This window comes from Microchirus variegatus, assembly GCF_963457635.1.
Source record: "Microchirus variegatus genome assembly, chromosome: 9".
Taxonomy (NCBI): Eukaryota; Metazoa; Chordata; class Actinopteri; order Pleuronectiformes; family Soleidae; genus Microchirus; species Microchirus variegatus.
In genome coordinates this window covers 10,759,890-10,784,102 of record NC_139810.1, presented here as the reverse complement: position 1 = coordinate 10,784,102, position 24,213 = coordinate 10,759,890, and the positions used below count along the sequence as shown (strand labels likewise).

Below are 24,213 nucleotides of genomic sequence, written 5' to 3'. Positions count from 1 at the left end.
AACATCTGTAAAGCGACAATCGCAAAAGCATGTCTTTGCTGCGTGTGCTGGTCTGAACATTATCACACACCTACAGTATACGCTCAGGGAGTTCCTGCTTGGCGACTGACCTTTATGCACACACATACTTAAACACATGTTCCATATACTCGCACAGGTTTTCTCATGCATGTGTCCATGAGCACAAAATGTATGTAGCAACTGTGAGTGCTGCTGCTGCAGCTGCAGTACTTTCTCAGAGTGAATGGGACCTGAGGTGAGTCATATTCAGCAGAATGGATTCTCCTTCAGGCACTGATGTCTTGTTTCTGTGCTTTCCCTCCTCCTAAAGTTTCAGTATGATCCTGACTCTGCTCCCCTGAGGGTTATCTTCTACTGTGAGTCAGAGGCTATAGTGTAAACGGGGGAGATTTACTTCAATCTGATGGTAAAGTGTTTTTTTTTTTATTATTAATTTTGAGGATAGCAAGTGCATTTTGAGATGCGACTGGCAGCCGCTCAGCTAGATGACTCGTTGGATTGTGTAATCCTCACGACCCCCGGGGGTTTCTGTGTACCGCTGGACCGTCTGAGCTGTACCACGCTCGGTTTTACAGCTGTCAGCTCCTTGGCATCCGTGACTCTGACTGAATGCAGAAAAGGGAGTAGAGTAAAAAAGAAACTGATATCCATCCACAGAACATTTTATGGCAGGAAAATAGATAGTGTGGTGGAGGGAAAAAAGTTAATTTGTCCATCTGCTACTGAATGAAACCATCTGTGTCTCCTTCTGGTTTTGACAGTGCTTGTTATATAACTTTAGCGTTGAACTCTTGCCTTTGTGTTTGTCCGTGTGTCATTTATTCTGTAACAGAATACCTTACCACACCCTGTGTGTCTGTTGGCGTCACGCTGCTGAATCCATGTGGGTGTTTCATTGACAGGCTCTCACGAAGCCGCAGTGTACACTCCTGAGGTTATATATAACTGCAAAGTCATACATATTCACAAAATTTATTGTATTGTTTTTAGCAATCTATGACCCTTTGCCACGGCTTAGACAACATTCCTGGACGAAAGCACAGATGCACCAATGGGAGGGTTGCGTCATAAAGGTCATCCAGCATAAAAATGCATCATCCCCATTAGTGTCCGTATCAGTGAATATAATTTTGTTTTGTTAGTGGGCCGATGACAGTGTGACAATGTCGTGCAATTCTGCACTACAAGCTGTTTAACTGCACTTCTGCCTCTTGTGGCTCATACAATATGTGTGTTTTTTTTCTCTGTCAACAGAAGCACAGTGGAAGGATGTTGTGACAGATACAGACACAGACAGAGGGACTAGTCACTGCTCACCACTCAGAGGCAGACCATGGCTCCCGTGTACCTCCTCTCTCTGGGATTCGTCCTCTCCTTTCTCCATTCTTCAGATGCCCAGACCATCATTGGCACCTCCTCCTCCTCCTTTTCTCCTCTCAACCTGCCTATTAACGCTTCACCGCCACCAACCAAGCAAAGTGTAAGATTCGGGTCCTCTTTACCTCCCAGAGGGCGCAGTGATGTGCCTGTCAGAGCTACAGTCTGGGATAGGCTGACAAATACAGTGCCGCAGGGTCAAAGAATGAGCCGTCCTACTGCACAGTCCATTCCGTCTCTTATGTCTGCCCTCTCTACGAAGAACCTTAGCAGTGGGCCAATTTTAACCCAACCACCTGCTTCCAGGCCCAGGACTGACATGGACAGTTTAGTCAGCAGGGCCTTTGGACAGAGAGATGCTACGACAAAAGGCTTGACTTCAACGTTGCCTGCTGCTGTCACTGAGCCTGCTGGTACTAAACCAGTAACAACAAGTGTACCAGAGGAGGAGCCTCTTAAAGAGTCAGAGGTTGGCGATTCACAGGGATCAGGGAGTAATCCAACAGTGATGCTTGTGGTGAAGGAATCACCTGTTCCACTGCCAACAGTTGGTGATGAAATGGCACAGTATCAACCACAGGCACAGACTGTGGTCTCTGAAGCGAAGGTTCCACCAACTGACAGTCAGAGTGCAAACCCTCCGCTGTTTACGCTCACCGAAGCCGGTGAAACCTCGACGTCAGCACAGAGTGACACACGAACCACACAGGTCTCTGTGGTAACACAAGCAACACCTCGCAATGAAGTATTAACAGGTGAGCTATCAAATGTACCATGAGTTAAGCCTTGTTTATGCTTGCGCGTGGCACCGTGGCACAGGGCCGTGCAGACGGCGCACGACCTACAAGCATGCACAAAGGCCTTTATGCTCAACGGCAGGGGGGCGTACAACCAAAATATTCAGTGAATAAGCAGGAAGTCAACGTGTGCTGACATCATTATCCAACCTGGTGACACCCGCTGTATCTATATACGACTTTAGCAGAGTTGTTACAAAGTTTATTTTACTGTTTTGTTGCGTGGTGCCTTTTTATCAATAAGTAATACAGAACACGTGCTATAAACTTACAAAATGAACAACAGTAGAGATGGCGTAAGTAAAGTACACTGCCTAGCAACAGTAGTAAACAACAACTTTTTTTTCCATGTCCTACGGCAAAATCATTGTGTTTGTGTCCAAGAATTTAAAGCCATTTGACTGTCTCAGTGCTCTCGGACAAAAGAGTCATTCAAATGCTTGCCGCATTGAACAAAGTAAAAAAAAAACGTAAAGGTGCGCGCCCAAGCACCGCAACACTTTTTGGAGCTGATGCGTTTGGCGCGACACAGGATATGGCTTCATTTTTGTTGTGTGCCTGGCACACTACAGCGACCATAAACCTAGCTTTAGCCTCTTCATTCAGGTACTGACCCTCTTGGTCAACGATGTGAGTGTCATAATAAAAGGCACTTCCTAATCAATAGAATTTCCTCTACTCATTAATGCTGACTGTCAAGCTCGCCACAATATATACCAAACACATTACTTTACTTAAGCATGTTTACGCGAAATCCAGGCATTACTTTATAGGGTTTTCATTATCAGCAGAAAAAAACAAGCTGATATTATGTTATTATGCTAATATCAGGCCGATATTATCGGTTGGTCGATATTATCAAACATCCCTATGTTGAACATCTCTGCATCTTTGGCTGACAGCTTACTGTGAATATTCTGGCTTGTTGAAAACCAGGAAATGATTATTGTGGCCTATGTATCATGATATGTCTCGTACCAGGAGGTTGCAGAAAAATACCCAGCTGTGGATTGTATTAAATATCAGAACTTTGTTAGATCAAAATGTTAACACACTGTTACAAATGTTGTCTCTTCCACCATGTTGTAGGTGAACTGACTGCAAACACTCCTCCCACAGACAGAGCTCCTCCAAAGCTGGACTCTGCCACTGTGACGACTACTGCCACCAACGGCTCTTCCCACAAACAGCCTCAGAGTTCACCACTGCCAGTTTCTGCCCAAACCCAGAAGAGTCCACATTCAAGCACCACAACACCACCACAAGCAACAACCACATCTACACGTACAAGTGTGCTTACTACCACACAGGCGGCTGTGAGAAGGTCCACAAAAGCGTCAGATCAACCCAACAAAACAGCAACACACCTTGGAAGGAACACAACTAACACAACTGTACAGTCGTCTAAGACAGGTAAGAGACAATCGAGGGGTTCTTTATCCTTAAATGTTTTTTAACAGTGGAATTATTTATGCAGCTGGGACCTTTTCATGGGGGGAATCGGGGGGAAAAAACACTTGAAAGGGGGAAAAAAAGAGACACTTTTCCATGGAAAGTGGGGTGGTAGTTGTTTGGAGTAGACACAGCAAAGGGAGCAAGTATGAGTGGGAGGAAAGAGAGGGGGCTGAAGAGGGTGGGTGGGGGATTGCAGCCGAGCAGAGAGAGAGATAGACAGGAGGGAAAAATTTAGGGTCCAGAAATGAACTGTTGGAAAGCCATATGAGGGAGCAGACTGGGTGGGTGAAAGTGTGGCAGAAAGAAAGGTGCAGGCAGAGGAATATAGGGAGTGGGGAAGGTAATGAAAACCAGATGAAGAGGGAAAGCAGTGAAGGGAAGGGAATTACGGAAAAGTCGATGGAAAAAGAAAAACCACGACACATGGGACATATGAGGCATTCTCTTAAATGCTATGAGAAAAACATGATCACAGAACTTTAAAAGCTGTGTATTAATTGTGTCTTACAATAGTAGCTTGTTGGTAGGTCATTGAAAAAAGCATGTGTATTAGATGGACTATTACATAGATCAGCCACAACATTAAAACTGGTAACTGTTTTTAGTATTGATAGAAGACAGATGTGTTATGATGCTTCAAAAGAGTCTTTTCCCAAGTGCATCAGGGAACAACTGATGGTTTCCCACAGAGGACGTGGTTCATCCTGGTTTGTTTCCATAAACATTTGCCGGATATATAAAAAAATATAAATAGTCATCCAGTTGCAAAACAAATTCATGCTTTGGAGCTTCAAGGTTTGACCAGCACCATGTCACTTTTTGAAACTATAAGTTCCCAGATGATACCTGCACCCAGGCTCCTATTGGACGGCAATCTGTCAATCACAGGGTGTCAACTTGTTTGTGCTCTAAACGGGAACATACTTTACTAAAATTTAGATTATGTTCTATTGAAGGAAATCTGGCACTAGTGATTAAGACCATGAACCCCTCAGACTTCCATTCAAACTTGTTTTTTTTGTTGGAACTACTATTTGTGCCCTTGGCCAAGTCCATTTCATGTATCCAGCCGAAGGTAGTAAACTTCTGTTTCAAAACTCTGGCTTTTTTGTCCTTTTCGGGGGTGTTGTAGACGAAATATGGTGGCGCAAGATGGCGGCCTACATAAAGCAAGGCCCTTGCCTAAAGTACACATAAAAGGCTTATTCTAAGGCTAAGAAAACCTAATGCTTTTGATTTTAAAGTGATTATACATTTATATAAACATACTTATGGGTAGTATATACGATTCCTGCCAATAAACCCCTGCTAAAAGTTACACACTGGACTTCTAAAGCCAGTTACTGGTTTCAATGTTTTAGTCCACTGTCTACATTTATCAGAGCCATAAAAATGATTGTGTTTCCAATGAGATGGAACAGGATATTTATTTTTTTGTTAATTGCACCACGTGGACATACAGTATAAAGCTGTGTAAGCAGTAAAAGAACAAAAAAACTCAAGGGTATGGGTAACTTTAAGTGTATCCAGCTGTGAAATGTGATCAGCACATCTGGAATGTGTCTGGATGTTGCTCCTTTGAAGAAAAAATGGTCGTTTGTCGGGAAGGAAGTAAAACATACCTTTATAAAAATAAAGAAGTGTGTCCGTGATGTGTGTGTGTGTGTGTGTGTGTGTATAACCGGTGTAGTTCCTGCGGTCTGCACTGTGAAGAATTAGCCACAAGATGGATATCTTTGGAGGCAGTCTCCGTTTATTTGCCTCTCCGACACGAGGCATATAAAAGAAACTACCGTCAGAATGTGAAACATGGGAAAATGTACCCTCCATACAATACCCCAAAAGTGAACACAAGGGGAACATTACAAAGGTTCCACATGACAACATGTGCTCCCATGTCAGATTAAAATAGACAAATGGGAGGGATGGATAACATGAAAAGGGGGAAATAAAAATAAATAACAAGCACGGCACGGGTATTTCGCTTAACAATCCTAAAAACGTGGGTTAATCTCCAACAATTACCAGGGAAATGTCTAAAATCTCAATATTTAACAGAGGAGTCTGGTGTATTTAGCGACAGCACTGCTGATCGTGAGCGGCATCACAAACCCTGCCACTGTGTCAGACGGAGTCTGTGCTCCGGTCATGGAGGAAGTACTGAACAAATAGTTTTAATTAACTGATTCTAGTCATTCAGTTACACTGGAAACAACTGCTTTACAAGTCACAGTTCACTCGTTTGTGTCGCGTGTAAAACAAAGTCACAGCAGTTTCATGCAGCCGTGCAGTGATGACTCCGCCCACGTTTAGTTGGTACTATTTTGTGGTGGAAAACCAACCTAAACCATCTCCAATCTAACGTGTTTTTAGTATTGATTTTTTCGGTCCATCACCTGTAATAATTCTTTATAGATAATTACGGGTGACCTGAGGCTATATATCATTTCTTAAACTTTTTTCAAATCCTCCTCATGTCCCGAAACCCACTGATAAATAAAGTTGTCTGGGGAAAATAATTCAGTTTAACAGGAGTCTGGAAAAGCTTGACACTGTAACCGATACATCTGTCTGCTCTGTCATCAAAGCTCAGCCATCAAAACACACAGAGCACACACTCACACTGCAGCCCCAGTCCCAATCCCAATCCACTCCCAACCCACAACCTCTTCACTCCAAATCAAGTCACACTCAGAGCTGTGGAGGGCACTCCTGATAAAAGAGTGAGCACATAAAACAGTGTAAAAGAGAGAAAATTACAAAAAGTATCAGGACAATGATAGAGAAAAACATTTTAATTAACATTTAATTAAGAATTAAAAAGACTTGCATCCAAAATAAAATAAATGTATATAATCAGAGAAAGATTTTGGATTAAAAACAAGGACAAGACAGTCTGGCTTTGAGTGGTTCAGGAATAGGTGATGCTGATGATCAGGACATATAAACTGGAACTTTTTTTCTAGAGAACCAATCAGCTCCCATGATTCACCTTGACCCATCATACACACACACACTGACCCATGTAGAGAGAGAGATGGATAGAGACAATGAGAGCTAGAATGAGTTATATGGCTTTTCATACATTTGTATTGTTGTAGCACTCGGGCTGTACACTTTATGTATTGATTTAGATGCTACATATGCTATGGCAGCAAATGCTGTGATTGTGGTCTTGAGACACAAAGGTGCCGTGCAGAGTTGACATAATGAATTGACATTAACAAACTGCCAGTAAACTATAAATTGTGCTTGAAGTGTTTCTAACCTTATACAAAAGTGCCTGTTGACTGGCACTAATACTATTTATTGCAGTGTTATTAGCCATCATTTGACCAGTTCTCTGTAGTTTGTGTCTTATTACTCTCTATGTCTGATTAGTCTGTTTAATTGAAAGTTAACAGGATCATGTCAATATGATCACAAGTATGATCAATTAGTTGTCTGTTAAGAGTCGACAATGTTATTGTTGACAATCGACAGATTATAAGAAGGGGAAATACTCTTTCATCTGTAAAGGAGTGTCAGGACCATGTCATTCAAGTGAAAAACAGCTGAGAACAGTAGATATAAATAAGTGTCGACTGATGATCTGTTGACATGATAGTGAATACCTGTCGATTACTAGTAGAGAGTCAACAGCGGACTATCAAAATAAGGTGCTACCAGAGTCAATTGACTTCCATTTCCCTTGATGTTGAAAGTAAATAAAACTGTCTGCCCTACCCAGCCCTAATAAACACACATAGGTCAATCACTTGTTGACAGTTGGGATGTTTTTCCAGATTACTTTATTTGTTAATGGCTATGACGGGGCATAAAGAGGGTTTCAACCAGTGAGATAAAAAAGTGTTTAAGAAATCAATGACAGACTGCAGCTTTAATACCCCATCACTTACCCCAGTTGTGTTTTACATATTTATTTTACAGAATGCTTAATTTCATTTAGTTGCGTTGACAGACACATAATGTTTAAGTGCTTACTTAGGTCTTTAATTGTATATTTTTAATGCTATATCAGTTTAATTACAGCAATAAATAGCTTACAAAGCACTCAGTGATGGATGGCCCTATTGTTATAATGTTGGGTGTTTCCAAGGTATTACAGGACAAGGTGCAGGGCCTTGAACAAACACAAATGTGTGTGTGTGTGTGTGTGTGTGTGTGTGTGTGTGTGTGTGTGTGTGTGTGTGTGTGTGTGTGTGTGTGTGTGTGTGTGTGTGTGTGTGTGTGTGTGTGTGTGTGTGTGTGTGAGAGACAAGGTGAGAGAGATTGAAATACCATGTATTCTCATGAGGGATTTAGGCATTTTAAGCAAAACTGCACATCTGAACAGGGATTTCCCATGTTCAGACAACTCAACTCAACTCAACTTTATTTATAGAGCGCTTTAGGCAGCTAAAGCTGGTACAAAGTGCTTAACAGTACAATAAATAAAACATGGCACATAAAACATAGGAGACAAAATAAAAACAATAAAACTATAAAACAGTAACAATGTTTAAATAATAAAAAAAAAAAAAAAAAAAAAAAAACTATAAAACAATAAAAATGTTTAAACAATAAAACACTAAAACAAGAGCAGAGTCTCATGCTGAGTTGAACGCAGAAGAATAAAAATGTGTTTTAAGATGAGTTTTAAAAATGGACAGTGAGGGGGCCTGTCTAATATGAAGCGGGAGGGCGTTCCAAAGTTTGGGACCGGCAATGGAGAAAGCTCTTTCCCCTCTGAGCTTCCGTTTAGACCTCGGTACCTCCAGGACTGTGTCTTTGCACTGCAGCATGTAAAGCAGACAAGCTTAATGACATAATCTAATCCAATTAGATCACGGAAGAGTTTTGCTCAGCAAAATGTCTCAGTGTATTTTTACGAGGACGATGCGGTGGCATGATACTCAGATCCTACTGACATTTGTGCGTGTTTCAGTTGTACCTACGTAGTGTGTACATAGTGCATAGATTTTCGGGACATAGTTAAATAAACTATCCTAATGTTATTTTTATTGTGATACAGTGTTAAGACTGATGGGCAGACCCGACATAAACAAAAGAAGAACATTTTAAAGTTGTTATTAATGCTGTATAAATGTTTGGTCTGTACAAAACTGATTAGAGTTAAAAGGTCGTGTCTCTTGAACTTCATGGTGAACTACAGCCCTCTAGTGGCTTTGAATATTAATGCGTATCCTTTTATGGCATTGTAGCTCCCCAGTTAAATGTCTTTTAGAAAAAAATAATCATATTGTAACTATACAGTTACAGTTGCATTTGGCTTACTATATTTGACCCTAAAAAATCTCTGTTTTAATTTCCAGGGACCACTTCCTTCCTCACCACTGGTGTTATCCCAGTCACAAGAATGAGGGTCAGCCCCACCTATCAGACTGGTATCGTTGAGAGGAACCATTCTATTCTCCTGGGACATCCTCACCAAGCTCCACACTCCACTTCCAATCCAGCCCCCTTACCCAGCAACAGCCCATCCCCGAATGGCACATTTCTTTCCTGGGGTGACCTAAGCAGGACACTGGCATTCGCTTGGGAGCTGCATGTCTTCGGCTCGGCGAGTCTCTTCCTCCTCCTGTTCGCTGGAGCTGCTCTCGGCCTCACCCTGTCCCCCGGCATAAACTGTCCTCATCGGGGTGCTCTTGCACTCGCCAATGCTCTGCTGTTTCTAGCTGGAGGCCTCAGGGCAGCTCTTTTTCTTATTGATCCCTATGGCACGCGGAGACTGCTCCCTCGCCCTGCAGTTATGGCCTTGTACAACTTACCTCTACACTTACTGGTGTGGACACATGCTGCCCTGGCACTGTTGGCCTTGAGGGTGGCAGGGATAAGTGTGTTACCTTCAAACATGGAGCGCCCTCCTCTGGTGGCTGTGCTGGCAGTGTTGCAGTGCACCCTGCTGTTGGCGGCTGATCTGCTCTCCCCGGCTCTGTCCCCCGTGGTGCCTGTCACTCTGCAGGTCCTGTCCGTGTGCTGGGGCCTGGTCCTCTGTCTGGGCTTCCTCTTTCATGTCTTCCCACGTATCCGATGCCCTCCTGTTTCTCAACCTGGAGTCCCTGAAGGAGATGGGAGAAAGGCTTGGACAGGAAGCAAGAGGATTGGCATCATCCTTGGGAGAGTGTTGGCAGTCTGTGCAGTTTTGGGGACAATATGTTGTGGACTGCATGTCCACGCTATCTTATGGCTCTATGAACTGTTAGGAGACTGGACGCACTTCAGCTGGGGATGGTGGCTGGTCCACTTCTGGGCCCGGCTCTTAGAACTCTCCTGGGGTTTTTCACTTCTCCTCCTGGGTTCATGGGTGTTCTGGAGGCCTCAAGGGTGCCAGGGAAGAGAGGAGAGTGCAGTGGATGGCAGAGCAACAGGAGACTTGCCGTCTCCTGGCCAATCTACAGGATCCACTCAAAGACATACCTGCTGGTCTAAGATAGTGCAAAGTCTGAAAGGGAAGCCTTGTAAAAAATCAGACAGTAATGGGGTTGGAGGAGGTGGAGGAGGACCAGGGGAGGTGCCTAACAACTGGGCTGGTCAGGAACGTCCTGGAGCTGATATCAGTAAAAGTCTCATCAGGAACCAAAACCACGAGCAGGCCGCTATCCAGCCTCGCTACATAAAAGACATCAACAGTGGGCGCAATTTCAGAGGCCAGTCTGCAGATAGAGGCATATGTGATGGTTCTACAGGTTCGCTGTTGAGACTGCAGGCACTGGGACGTCCTCCTCAGCGTTCAGCAAGTGGAAGCCTCGATCATGAAAGGGACACGTCCCTCTCTTTATGTGAGTTTGATCTGCGGCCCCCATCTCCCATTGACCTGACCCGCAGCATTGATGAGGCTCTGCACAGGGAACACCTGCTAGAAGGACGCAGTCTGTTTCATCCTCTGAACCCAAATTCACAGTACCCCTCCCAGGGCTCAGGAGTCAGCCAGGGACCATGGCTCCGCAGGAACAGTGATCCTCAGCTGTCCGAGAGCAGCGAGGCTCCAACAGAGTCGTCCATGCCACTAGGGGGCAGCATACTCAGTAGTGTACCCAGTAGACAGGTGACTGCTCCCCCCACGCCTTCCCATCAGGGTCACAGGTGGACTGGGAACGGGGTGGGCAATGTCCCCTCTTCCGTGTCCTGTCCTGTGTCACTTCGTCCCTCCAGAATATCCACAGGGAATCTGGAAGACGAGGGAGTGGAAGACACACGGCCGTTCATCACGCCAGACTCGGAGAGGGTGCGGGGAAGACACGCAAGGCCAGCAGGTTCGCGGAGCTACCTGGAGGTCAGCCGTCATGACGACTCTGCCAGTGTCAGCAGTGAAATAATTGACTTATGAACCAAACATGACATGAGGACCAATGACTGCATGTCAGGCATACCCATTTAACAGACACTGTTCCCAATGAAGACCATTGGAAAAATCTGTTCACCTTGTTATAGGGGTTTGTTGAACAGAAATGGTACACATTTTACTCTTTGTGTAAAACTGGGAGCTAGCACAGATGAACCACATCATTTCACTCTTATACATACATTCTTATTCTTTCTTGGCCTCTCTTTTTAAAAACATACACATACCTGCATCACACTGATGGGACATCGAGTAAAATGGGACCAAGTATACATTCCAACAAGTGCTGAGAACGGTTCCTCAGCAGGTGTTGGGGTGAATTTTGTGATGCTGATGGATTTCTTTCTCCCGTTAAAACTTCATGAGCCAAGATTTATGGAAAAATATTTAATTGTTGAGTTTCGATGCCGGGTTATTAAATCCTAAAGCCTTGACGACCTGAGACCTAATTATCTGAAATACTCCATGTCCATATTGACAGTTTTATTCCATTTATCTCACTTCTTCCACTCTTTTTTCCTTTTTTTAAGGATGCTTTGCAGTGCCCTCTCTCTGTGATCAGCCCTGTGATTGGTTAAACTCTCCCATTATGTACCAGATTAGCCCACATCAGGGAGAATATGCTTTGGTCAGACAGTTGATGAAAAACTGTCTACTTCAGGGGTCTCAAACTCACATGACCTTGAGTCCTTATCACGCAATGATAATATTTCATAGAATTTTAGAATAAAAGTGTATTGACATGGAATTATATTTAGTTCATGATAACAATGCAATGCAAAAAGGTCCACATGTGGCCTTGCGGGCACAGAGTTTGAGACCTAGTCTATGTACAGAAAAGGTGACTATCAATCCCATTGTGTGGCAAAATATGTGTTCACAACATAAGAAGCTTCAAGGTGCTTGATACATTTAAAAGTGTCATGCAACGAAAGCCCATACCAGGCTTCAGATTAAGCTGCAGTGTTGCCTACCCCAGCTTTAAAGCGGACCTAGACCGGAAGTTCCGATTAACGCTGTTTTTTAGTGTGTATCTGCGTCATTACCTTGTTTACGAAGCCCTGAAGGTTCTAAACAAACAGTTCAGCCATTGCTTAGAACGCAGTGTTTTATTCTAATCTCGGGCTCAGCGAGATCTCCCTTCTGGTTACATAAACAGCATTTCTCCTGAACAGCAGATCCTCCTGCTCCGGGCACTAGTCCGGGCACATCTGGTTGCGTACATTGAACCGCAGAAGAAGAATAACGTCCGTTGTGGAGGTGTTTTTTCACGAGTGACAGTGTCTTCTGACTATGAGTCAGACTCCGGGTCAAAGTCATAAAAGGGACTGCGGCGGGGAGTCGTGACGAAACAATTGTTAAAACAATGTTTTGATAATGAGTAGCAGTGCATCCACCGTTCCAGAGGGGGGAGCTGCGCTTCTGAGAGCGGGTGTGCTGATTATGTCACTTCCGGGTATTGGCCAATCACAAGACAGTTGGGAAGGCTCTACGCTGGCTGGCCAATCACAACACACTCTGTCTTCTGGGGGTGAGATTTCAGTCTGAAATATCGCGGCTCAGGAACAAAAAAGAAAAGTCAGAAAAGAGGGATTTCTATCGGCTCGTTTACAGCAACTAGGAGGTTTTTGACCATAAAAACCAGTTAATGTATGTAGTAGATCTCCATAACTAACATGTATGTGCAACAGGACCACTCTATGTGAGCTATAAGTAAAGAAATCCATAAAATCCTTAAAATGATGGATTATATGGCTGACAAGACACCTAGTTCCATTAGTGACAGGATAAATGTGGCTGGACCCTTCTGCAGGTCCAATTTCTGTTCTGTTCTGCATGTGATCAATCATGAATTTCATTGTTTCATTAGGTCTATTCACAGTCTTCCATATTTCAGTTTGTGATGTAAAGATGTGCCATATACATAACCTTGGTTGGTTCTGTGCTGTTTTTAAATGCCCTATGAACCCATATATTTGGGTTTACTCTATAGCGTCTTACCGGTATCATAGTGACTCAGCTATGGATTACTACTTCTAAGCTCTTAATATGCTGCCGCTGTTGTTGTTGATGTTGTTGTTGTTGTCTAGTCTGCCTGGCAGGCGGAAAAACAACAGGTCTCCTGAAGACTCATGCTTACATGCAAAAGTGTTATCGAGGCTTTTAGCTTTAGCTGAAATTGGGTTTAAAGATGAATTCAAGCATCTGTTTGTGAGGTTACTGCATTTCTATGAGTGCATCTATACATAATTTAACAAAGAATATTAAATATCATTAAAATCCTGCATTGAAAGTGCAGTGTGTAAAATTTAGCCACATTGGTGAAGTTGCATGTCGCCGCTGAATATCCCTCAACTTTTTATGTCTTGTTTCCACCGGCTCGTCTCACTTCGCCTCGGCACGGCACGGTTAAGTTGTGTTACCAGGTACTTTTTTGAGTACCTGCTCTGGTAAGGTTCCAAGTGCGCTGAGTAGATACTATGCGTGATGTCGCCAGACTGCCGGCCACTGATTGGTCAGAGTGCCGTCACAGGAAAAGATGTCAACACAAGAATCATGCCAAACTGTAGATCCGTTAAAAAGACTTAACTATCTTAAAATGTGGGTTAATCTCCAACAATTACCAGGGAAATGTCTAAAATCTCAATATTTTAAAGAGGAGTCTGGTGTATTTAGCGACTGCAATGCTGGTCGTGAGCGACATCACAAACCCTGCTGCTGTATTTCAGTCCAGTGACTGTGTGCTCCGGTATAGTTTTATAGTTTTAATTAACTGATTCTAATGATTCAGTTACACTGAAAACAACTGCTATACAAGTCACTAGTTACTTGTTTGTGTGTGTGTGAGTAATATGAAGACACTGCAGTTTCGTGCAGCAATGCAGTGTTGACTCCGAAGAAGAATACAAGAAGAATAAAAGGCTCATTCTCTGGTAAGGTAAAACAACAATTCATTATTATTTAATCTTCAATTACTGCCAAATGAAAATGACTTAGCCCTAAATTTCACACACTGGACCTTTAAGTCAATTCGCGGGGGACTACAGCTTAGCAGAGCCTGCAGCACACAAGACTGACTTGGCACGAGCCTCTGAACTGTTATACTTAACTCATTACATAACAGAACACTTAACTGTAAGCCTGAGCACTAGACTGAAGTATTTTCCTACTCTAGAGGAAAAATATCTTTCAAGTATATGTTGTATATGCAACAATGTAAATACTGTTTGGGTTGTTTATTTCCCCCGTTTGTTTCTTTTCGATGTTCATGAATAAAGGTGTATTTGAAACAGTTGTAGGTGTTACTGTGAAAGACAATCTAAAGTGGTGTAGCTTATGTCTGTGAGCCTGCGTGGACAGTTGTTGTAACTTTGGACTTCGGCTTGTGGCTATGGTTCAGGACAGAGCTGTGACGGTCCATACTTGACTTGCATGATGAGGACTCTCTGGGCTGTGCTCGGGATTATGATGATGATGATGATGATGATGATGATGATTCTGGTTTTTAGCAAAATGATGTCAAATGGCCATGGTTCGGCTATTTTCCTGATTTTGAATGATTACAAATGCATTTGTAAATGAAGAAACAAAACATCGCTTAGTTTGTCTATTTATTAACTCTGAAACAGTTTCTGAAAATATCCGTTTTAAATATTATATGAAACTAAGACTTGCTGACACTGATTTCTGTTGGTGTGATGTATTCTATTGACAAAAATTACCATTAGGGATGCACCGATACCAGTATAGGGTCCCATGTTGCCCTTGTATTGTACTATGATTCTGCTGCTCTTGATACCACTTTACGTATCTTCAAGTGAGCTGAGCAGATGTGCAAGCGATAAGCAGATGTTTTGCAATGTCAGCAGTTGAACGGGAATACTTTAAGATGTCAAGTAAACTGCAACCTGTATTAGTATTATAAATAATCGTACTTGTACTCACATTCAGAAAAAAAGTGGTATTGGTGCGCTCCTAATAACTGTTTTTTCAACATTTAAAAAGAAGAAGAAAAAAAAAGAAATATGAACTCATGCCTATGTTCCTGGTTCCTGACAGCACCTCCCAGTGATGTGAGAGATTTGACTTTTTTTGTTTAATATTTGTATTACAATGGCCTTGTGTTGTTGTCTACATTCCAATGAACCCCTTCCGTTATTGCTGTTACCTCCTTTTCTTCATGACCACAGTGGTATATCCAGGATCCAAAGTGTTTCTTTCCCTCAACAAAGCATTATTATGTGCCATAGAAAATAGAGAAGGTACAGACATCTACTGTCATCTCCCTCTAGTCTATAGTCACAGTGCAGAAGTACAGTGTTAGTTTGATTCATTTATTTTGCTCATTGAACTTTTATTCTTGTATTTCTTGCTGCATTTTGTGTCTGGATACTGAATAAAAACGAGGAACCTAAAATCTGTTTTTCCATTATGTTCTGAACATCCAATTGACAGTCACACATCAGTTCTTTGATTTGAAATTGGATCATGATTAACATCATGTGGGCAGCCCATGGCCAAGAGGAATGGAACTTGTAACCGGAAAGGACACCAAATCTCTTTGTGTGCAAAAACTGTAATAATTCTAATACAAAGTGGACATCATGCTGTGTTGAAGAAAGCCTGGACGAGTCACCATGAATGAACCTCGCAGGAAAATGTTATCAAAACTGTCAAGAATTCGAGTGAGAAGGAAGTATCCTTTTTTGTCACAGTCTCTCACACAAACCGATCGTCTTGACTCCTGCAACTCTCTTCTCAGACTGCTGACGACTTCCCCTTAAACGTGGGATAGTGGAGGCACTGGAAAGTTTCCTTGATATCATAATATGATATGCACTACAGATACACTAGGTAAACATTTTACAGTAAAGCTATTATATATACGACTTTTGATAGATGTATGTAAATCAGGCTATAGATTAATTCCTCATTATTTGAAATTATATTTAAAAAAAAGAACTGGCTCGCACTCTATTATACCCATTGTACCCAATGTCACATGATATATATAATTACAAAGATATTTACAGTAATTATCTTTGTAATTAATTATGCATAGCTCAACCTAAATCTCAGTGCGAAACTTGACGGTGGAGTTCTTCATCTTTTTCACGTAGTCTTCATCAAACACTTCATTCTGGGCCACGGTGAAGTGGTTCTTCCAGTCGCCGACTTTTCCTGCAGAACCAGAGAGACAATCAGTCACTATCATGATGATGAGATCCAGCAGCATGCAGATTTTTTCCATCGCTTCGTACCTTTTCTCATGAACGGAGACACCTTTTGATCCATGGCTGAGAGAGTGGAATAGTTGGCCATTTTGTCTTTCTTCATGTTTTCAAAACTCATTTTGGCCAGGACACTTTCCCGCTCCTCTGGCGAGGGAGACAAACCGAGGAAGGAGCAGAGGTGGTCGAGCTCTCGTCCAGAATCCTGCACACATTCCACAATCTCAAGTTCTCTTTTCCAACAATTATTCTGTGCGACATACAAAAAAAAGGCCCATGTTAAAGCAGAAAATTGTCATTTGGAATTGTGCATAATATGTAACCCGACCGGTAATAACCATATCTCCCTATTCAAGAGTCTGGTATGACAAAAGTGAGAAAAGCACTGTGACAGAAATGAACTGTAACAATTTCTCAGCCCTGTTGAATTTCATCGTTCTTGTGCATGTCTTCTGTCATTCTTCATGTGTCCACCAGATGTCCTCAGGCTGCTTTATTTCTTTGAAGCACACAGGGTTGGACCTACCTTCAACTAACTAACTGTGGTAGACAAGAGGATAACATAGTGAAAGCAAGTCTTATGGGTAGGACGGAAATTGCAATTTTTTCGGACAGAGATAATATTTTTCTCAGCTGACATAGGGCGATAGGCTGGGTTTTGCCAGTCCATAGCAGAGACACATATGGAGACAAACAACCATTCACTCTTTATCCACTTAGTCCAAATGTTTTTTGGACTTTGGGAGGAAGCTGGAGAACCCAGAGAAAACCCACACACACACGGGGAGAACATGCAAACTCCATGCAGAAAGGCCCTTGTTCTTTCTTCTTGCTGTAAAGGCATGTGTGCTAACCACTACACCAACCGTGTGGCCCTTTGTCACTCTTCGTCAAGTTTATTAATGTTCGTCTTCCTTTTTTGTTGAGTCACGTTTTCTGTCACTTCCTGTTTTATTTTGGTGAGGGTTTCCTTTCCTGTTCATCTGCACTCTGTCTTTTCTGATGTCCTAAATGTCTGCACCTGGTGTGATTCCTGATTACCTGCACCTGGCCTTGGCTCCCTCTTCACCTATATAGGCGTCTCCCTCCCTTTGTTTGTCGTCTGTGCGTTATATGCTCCCACACTTTTGGTCCTGTGTATGCATTTCTCTTGTCAAAGAAAATTTAAGTTCTAGTTAGTTTGTTTTTGTTATTCATGCCTTGTGCATCCTTTTGTTTTGACGCAATTTTGAGCATTAAAAACTCTTAAAGGTGCCATATGTAAGAATGTGGCCAAAAACGGTTACTACACCCAAATTCAAAATACCAGGGTCTTTTAGGTAGTGATGGGCAGATGAAGCCCCATGAAGCCTTGAACCTTTCCAGCCAACTGGTTCGAGAAAAGGTTAATAGGGCCACGGAGGAAAAACATATTTGAGATCTGACTTTAACATCACAATTCTGAGAATAAAGTCAGATCTCAATTATTTTTTTCCTCCGTGGCACTAGTCCTCTTCCTTACATGGGAATAATCATAGATTTTCCCATAGAAATAAAATAGATTTTGGGTGGTTCATTCATTTATTCATCTATTCTGTTTTGATTAATATGTGTGTAATGCTAATAGTGGTGTATTAGTAATTACTAATAATATTTAATAACAATAATAATAATAATAATAATTATAATACTTATTATTATTATTGCTTACTTTACCAGTATCAACAATGAGATATTTGTTGAAAGTATTACAGTGTTTTCAAAGGATGGGACAGAGATGGGACATCAATTGCGCTTGTGACTTTATTTGTTATTGTTTAAAAACAATAATCTCAACAGTGGCGGGACTCTTTTCGTTCTTTTTTTAAGTATATTTTTGGGGCTTTTTATTGCCTTTAATCAAGAGTATAAGTAGAGAGAGACAGGGGTAATGACGTGCAGGAAAGGGCTGCCTAAAGCAGGATTCGAACCAGGGCCACTCGCAAACAGAACTGTTGCACCAACAGGGAACAGCAGCTCTACCAGGTGAGCTACACGCCACACCTGCCGGTCACTTTTCTTGGAGACAACATATCCAGCTTTTGAAAAAACTCTTTCGCATGATACTGAGGAACCACCGAGGCTTCAAACGTCATCAGTGACGTCACTCGCCCTAAACAACACAAGCGTCGATACGCGCTCCATTAAAGACTTCCGGGATTTCTCGACACACGCTCCGAAGCATCGACGCGGTACAACCCATCACTACTTTTAGGTTTCGTTTTCTCGGCCATTGTAGCTCAGACATAACTGGCAACCCATGGTTGCTCGGCAGCTGAGACTCTACTGACTGCAATGATTGGTAGACGGCGGTAGGTGGCGCCACATGCCAAAACATGATTTCAAAACAAACTAAAGTACATACATTATTTGCTATTCACTCTTGTGGTGCTCACAGTTAAAGAAAATAAACAACCCCCTCTCGTGGGAGACATTTATGTCACATGGAACCTACTGGACCTCGACAGAGCAGCAGAAACAAAAAGTAGGACCTAATATTAATAATATAACTAATATAAAGAGGATTTCAACAACTTCTGGAAATGACAGACTATCAGTTTTCATGACATTGCTTCTGTTTATTTTAAAAACACACACTAATAACACCTCTCAGCTTACCTCGATCAGATCTTCGTAGAAGACCACTTTAAGATTTGAGTAAGTCTCTTTTTTCTCCCACCAGCCGTTCACATGGTCATACCACGATCCGAACACCACTGAAGCCACAGAACAATGTGCGGTTGAACAAGTTAGAGTGAGTAAACTTGAGCCTCCTTTAAGTATGAGCATGACTTCAAACTCACCCTTCCCATCCATGAAAGCCTTTAGAAACGTGCACCAGTCTCCTGGTTCTGGCTGGATAACGTTCATACGGTGAAAGTGATAATAGGACACTGCGCAGTCCTTAGCATTGCGGACAACACAGACGATCTACACAGAGAGGAAATATGAAATTTAAACATGAATATGTGTATATATATACAAATCAGACATTTACAAGGTGTTTACCTTGCTGTTCTTCTCCCAGAAGGACTTGGGTAAAAACTGGACTGGCAGATGAGTTTTAATCAGACGAGGAGAGATGGTAAGTTGGTCTGCAAGCGCTGTCCCTTCATGACGAGAAAGACGAAAGACCAAAAAGTCACACATGAACCATTTACTGTACATGAACAATGGGTCAAACTGAACATGCATGAATGCATCCAATACAAATGAGGTCATGGTAAAAATAAGAATTGACACAAATTCCTAAAACGGGTCGTGTGTCAGGACTTTTTCAGGACATTTTCTGTAAAACATGCCACTTTAGTAATAATCCATTCATGTAGATCAGCAGATTACACACACCCCTTAATATAATGTTATATGAAAACATGACCCGTGACCACCTGTTCCTTTAAACACAGTGCATGTTGCTGAGGCATAGCTGCCAGCGAGGTCATAAAGTATAGACAGAATGTCATTCAAATCACGTTGTTAAACATTCAATTACACACACACGCACACACACACACACACACACACACACACACACACACACACACACACACACACACACACACACACACACATGAATATTTTGCATCATACATGTGTTTGTATTCTGAAGTATGCACCATCCCATATTAAATCAAGCACTTTTACTTTGAAATTCTGTGAAATGGCATCATGAATATCGTTATTGTGATACTATGATGTAAAATGTTGTCATTTGAGTATGTAATATATATTACATGACTGTGTACGTGACTGTGACCATGTGAGTGATTCAACCTTTTGGATAAGGCGGTACGGAGAACTCCAGAAAGGGCACTCTTTCATAAATCGGGATGGTTTTCTGACGCTCCGGACTCATCTGCCCAAAATACAGCAGGTCCAGGACGTGAGAGACCCACGTGGTCCCTGAAATGAAAACACATTTAGTGATTTAATTGTCACTAATTAAGATTTGAGGGCCAAAAGGACCAGGTTATATACACAGTGCCTCACCTGCTTTAGGATAAGTAGCAATAACAACATCATCTGGTCTGGCCTGGAAGTTTTGTATTTCGTCCCAGTTGTCAGTGAAGAACTTGCTCATGGAGACTCCATGGAAGTCAATCAGTGCTGGACGAAGTTGTTGTTCCATCTGTGAGACAAAGTCAAGCGAATATCAGCCACACCACACGGCAGCAACTCAAATCATTTAGGTGTGTGTGTGTGTGTGTGTGTGTGTGTGTGTGTGTGTGTGTGTGTGTGTGTGTGTGTGTGTGTGTGTGCAGATATGGTCAAGATGACCAGCTGGATTTCCAACAATGCATCACAAGAAAGGTGATTGATGTGACTTTCAGCATTGGTCTTGGGGTTTACAATGACCAGACTGGTTCAACATGATATTAAAGGTAATGAAAAATAAAAACAAGTGACAACCAATGTTTGTACAAGAGCATCTCTGAATGTGTTGAACACGTCGAATCCACAACATGCCACTTCCATTAAGAAATAGGCAAACATCTGTGTGACAGTCATTAGAGATTTCCATATTCAAATGAGAATCTAAAATCTATTCATTTGTTACTTGACCTTGCACCAAAAAATAGCAAATATTTTCAATATTGATATGCTTACATTTAAAATAATAATAAAAAAAAAAAACGATAACAGGTCTAGAGTTGAAACAATTACTTGATTATTAATCGATTACTAAATTAATTGGCAACTATTTTGATCATCGATTAATTGGTTAGAAGCTTTTCTTTCATGATTAAAACAAGATTTCTGATTGTTTCAGCTTCTTAAATGTGGATATTTTCTGGTTTCTTTGCTCCATATCACAAATAAATCATTTTCGTTTGTGGACAAAAACAAGAAACATTCGAGAACATCATCATTTCCAGGTTTGATAAACACTGATCAACATTAAAAAACAACAACAACAACAAAAAACGTTTGAAATGTATGGAAATAAGCGTTAGTTGCAGCTCTAAAGAGGTCGTACATATGTTTGTGTTCTTGTATTTATTCCCTCTTTAGAACATTTTTGACATTCTGGCACTAACACTGACCTTGTCAGCCCCAATAGACCAAAACTAGACAGGTTTTATGATTAACATTCGAACTGTTGTTCGAACTGTTGTTCGAATGTTAGTTATTTAGCCGGCCGAGAGTGTGTGTGCGTGCACGCGCGCGCGTGCGTGTGTGTGTGTGTTACGTAATGATTTCCTGGACCTTTTGTGTTGTGAAGAGAACTGAAAACGTGACCAAAATGAAAATAGGAACGCGTTCTTCAGCGGTTATAATAATGTATTGGTTATAGGTCCATGTCCGGACAGCACGACCTCTGGACCGCGGTCTGTCGTTTACTGGCCTTTGGATATGCACAATGTCATTGTTTACGGTCTGCTGAGTTTTTGTGGATGAGATATAGTTTATAGTTCAAGTGTGGAAAAAATAACGTTCAGCGGCAACACAATAAAGAGCCAACAGAACTTTCACAACAACATTGCAGAGGACTAGAAAGAGCAAAAGAGAGCAAATAAACCATGGATGTCTAGTATTCAAACATAACAAGATGGAGAAGAAAGTTCTAGAAACCAAAGAGTAACGTTACCTCAACGTCTGTAGCGCACGGTTGGATTAATTCACAGCTGCTGCGATTCAGAACCCTGCAAAGTTGTGTGATTTAGTCTGCAGGCGGATACTTAATAAGGACGACGTCATAAAAAAGGGGGGGGGGGGTAAAAAGGTCAGATAACAGAGACGAAGCATAGAGAAGAAGAAGAGGACAGTAATCATAAAGCAACATCACATAAAAGTTACTGCCTCAAACCACCATGAACAAATAAGCAAAATTTATTCATCTAAATTTAAGAGACATGAGACTACACTTCTTTTTACACGTTTTTTTATCATACACGTGCAAGCCAAGCCTTTAGGGGGCCCTAAGTTAAATTTGATTTGGGGCCCCCCTCCCACTACCCCATGTGTAACCGGTGTTTGACTCTTGTGGCCCTTTTCCACTGTGGTCCAGGCACGATTTAGGTGACGTTTCCACAACAACAACAAAAAACTACTCAATGTGGGCGGAGTCATCACTGCATGGCTGCATGATTTATTTTATTTATTTTTTAATTAAAACGATATCTTGATGATCCATCATGAGGTTGCAATTCAAAATATTTAGGATGATACTGCACATCATTTCAAAGTCAAAGTGTTTGTTTTGGCATCCTTATATAGTAGTTCACAGAAAAGAGCATGATAATGATGATGATGATGCAAAATTAATCTATAAATAACAGACAGAGTTGCAATATAACAACATGTATAACACAACTGTAATTAAAACACCAGACAAGCTTATATACTGTTAAATGTTGAAGTTCATACATTTAATAATGTGATAAATGTAACCTATTGTATTATGATTATGATTATGATCATTAAAAGTATTGTTGACTGGACAGTTTTCGTTCTAACTTTAAAATAAGCGTGAGTTTGGAACCTCTGATGTAGGATATACGTAAATAAAGATTAAAAAGAACAAACATCAGTAATAAATACTTCAACTTTTAGGTTACATTTTTAAGAGTCTTATCGAGGCATCTCTCCTGCATCTGCAGCACACAGACATGGACATTCATGGTGTTGTTGTGTTTTTGTTTGTTTGTTTTAAAGGCAAACAGCTGGTCTTCATCGTTGCTTTAGTTAACATTCAGTGCCAGATGTTTTCGGAGAGGCGTTCCTTTTCCCTCGTTCCTCCCTCGACCGTGCTTTCATCCTGCTACACATCCCCTTTTACTTGGTTTCCCCCTATTTCAAAAGTGTCAGTTAAATGTTGAGAAACATGTACTCGGCTGCACACGTGATCATTTTTTTTTAATGGAAAGCAAGAGGAAGTTGCCTTTGCGTCTATTATTTTCCTTCATTTCCCTCAAATTAGATTGCATTTTAAACCATTCATTCATCACATATTCTGACTCTGTTGTAACGCTCTCATGTGTAAGCAGATTCTCTCTCCTCCATGCTGCATGAATGAATGTGAATGGGTGAAGGGCAAAACTGTAGCTTTGAGTGGTCATCAGGACTAGAAAAGCACTATATAAATACATGCATGGTATTGTTGGGATGCATACATGTATTTAAGATCTAGAATGAGTCATTTTTGCACACACACCAATCAGTGATAGTGAATTTCACATCTCACGGTGAAACAGACCAAATTAACCCCCTATCCAGAATAAACCTGGGTATAGTTTAGCGTGAATATACCCGGGAATAAACTGGCCTAAACCAGAGGATGCCCCTCTAGGGCAGCGTATAACCCTCTTGTGTAAATAGATGTTGATTGTGTTCACACAGTATATTCACTAAACAGGAACATTTAATTTACCCTGGAATAATATACATTACATTTCACATTTTCTTCAGGTGATATTGATGTGGTGCTTTCTCACTTAACTTACAGGACACAGCTGAACCCCAATAAAATGTTGAACAATTAAGTAATTCTATATAGGCTAATTTATACTCCGGGTTAACTCAGCCTAGGCCAGATTGGAATTGAGAAACACTGGCCTAGGCAATAATAAACCCAGGGTATAATCTATCATATTTAACTTTAACCCCAGGTTTATTCTGGGCTGGGGGTATACTATAGTCTGTTACACTGGGATTTGAACTGGCCACCATCTAGTTACAGGCACAATTCCTTTCCACTTGGCCATGGCCCTTAAGATATGTTGAGTCTGATTATGTGCAGAAAGAATATTTGCGCTTTTATTATTCCTAGTGTGTCATTTATCCCAGCCGTTTTGAGCTGGACAAAGAAAAGACTGTAGTAACTGATTTCGAAATCTTATTCCACCAGCTTGTTGAGTCCTCGTGCTTTTGTTTTTAGTGGTTATTGATCACAGCTTATTAAAGCTGAGCTGTGTGACCCAGCCACCGGGGAGGCCACATCAGGTGAACTCCTAGTGCCGCTCCCAAG

The 24,213-nt window shown here is 41.6% G+C and overlaps 2 protein-coding genes across 3 annotated transcripts; one reads left to right on the top strand and one right to left on the bottom strand.

Annotated features, from left to right (window-relative positions):
* Positions 1-1,354: 1,354 nt before the first annotated feature.
* LOC310931798 (proline-rich transmembrane protein 3-like) lies at positions 1,355-11,434 on the top strand (the record flags this gene model as incomplete). The annotated part of the gene is made up of 3 exons (XM_083895027.1): positions 1,355-2,153; positions 3,285-3,608; positions 8,966-11,434. 3 exons carry the CDS (start codon positions 1,355-1,357, stop codon positions 10,978-10,980), a joined length of 3,138 nt encoding a protein of 1,045 aa, XP_083751153.1. The 3' UTR covers positions 10,981-11,434.
* Positions 11,435-14,525: 3,091 nt separating this feature from the next.
* Positions 14,526-21,896, bottom strand: LOC310931614 (cytosolic sulfotransferase 2-like). 2 transcript variants are annotated; one of them, XM_083894830.1, is made up of 8 exons: positions 21,835-21,896; positions 20,235-20,373; positions 20,019-20,147; positions 19,254-19,354; positions 19,049-19,175; positions 18,864-18,961; positions 16,257-16,431; positions 14,526-16,176 (listed from the first exon to the last, which is right to left on the bottom strand). In XM_083894830.1, exons 2-8 carry the CDS (start codon positions 20,371-20,373, stop codon positions 16,064-16,066), a joined length of 882 nt encoding a protein of 293 aa, XP_083750956.1. In that variant the 5' UTR covers positions 21,835-21,896; the 3' UTR covers positions 14,526-16,063. The 2 variants fall into 2 exon arrangements, with proteins under 2 accessions (XP_083750956.1, XP_083750955.1); XM_083894829.1 differs by having other exon boundaries at positions 18,864-19,175.
* Positions 21,897-24,213: the final 2,317 nt, after the last annotated feature.

Bases quoted from the DNA above. Each gene is read 5' to 3' on its own strand.
- LOC310931614 (XM_083894829.1), bottom strand. From the start codon at position 20,373: ATGGAACAACAACTTCGTCCAGCACTGATTGACTTCCATGGAGTCTCC. The intron at 20,148-20,234 runs GTGAGGCACTGT...TTTTCATTTCAG, and splicing joins TGCTACTTATCCTAAAGCAG to GGACCACGTGGGTCTCTCAC. The intron at 19,176-19,253 runs GTAAACACCTTG...CTCTCTGTGTAG, and splicing joins TCTGGGAGAAGAACAGCAAG to ATCGTCTGTGTTGTCCGCAA.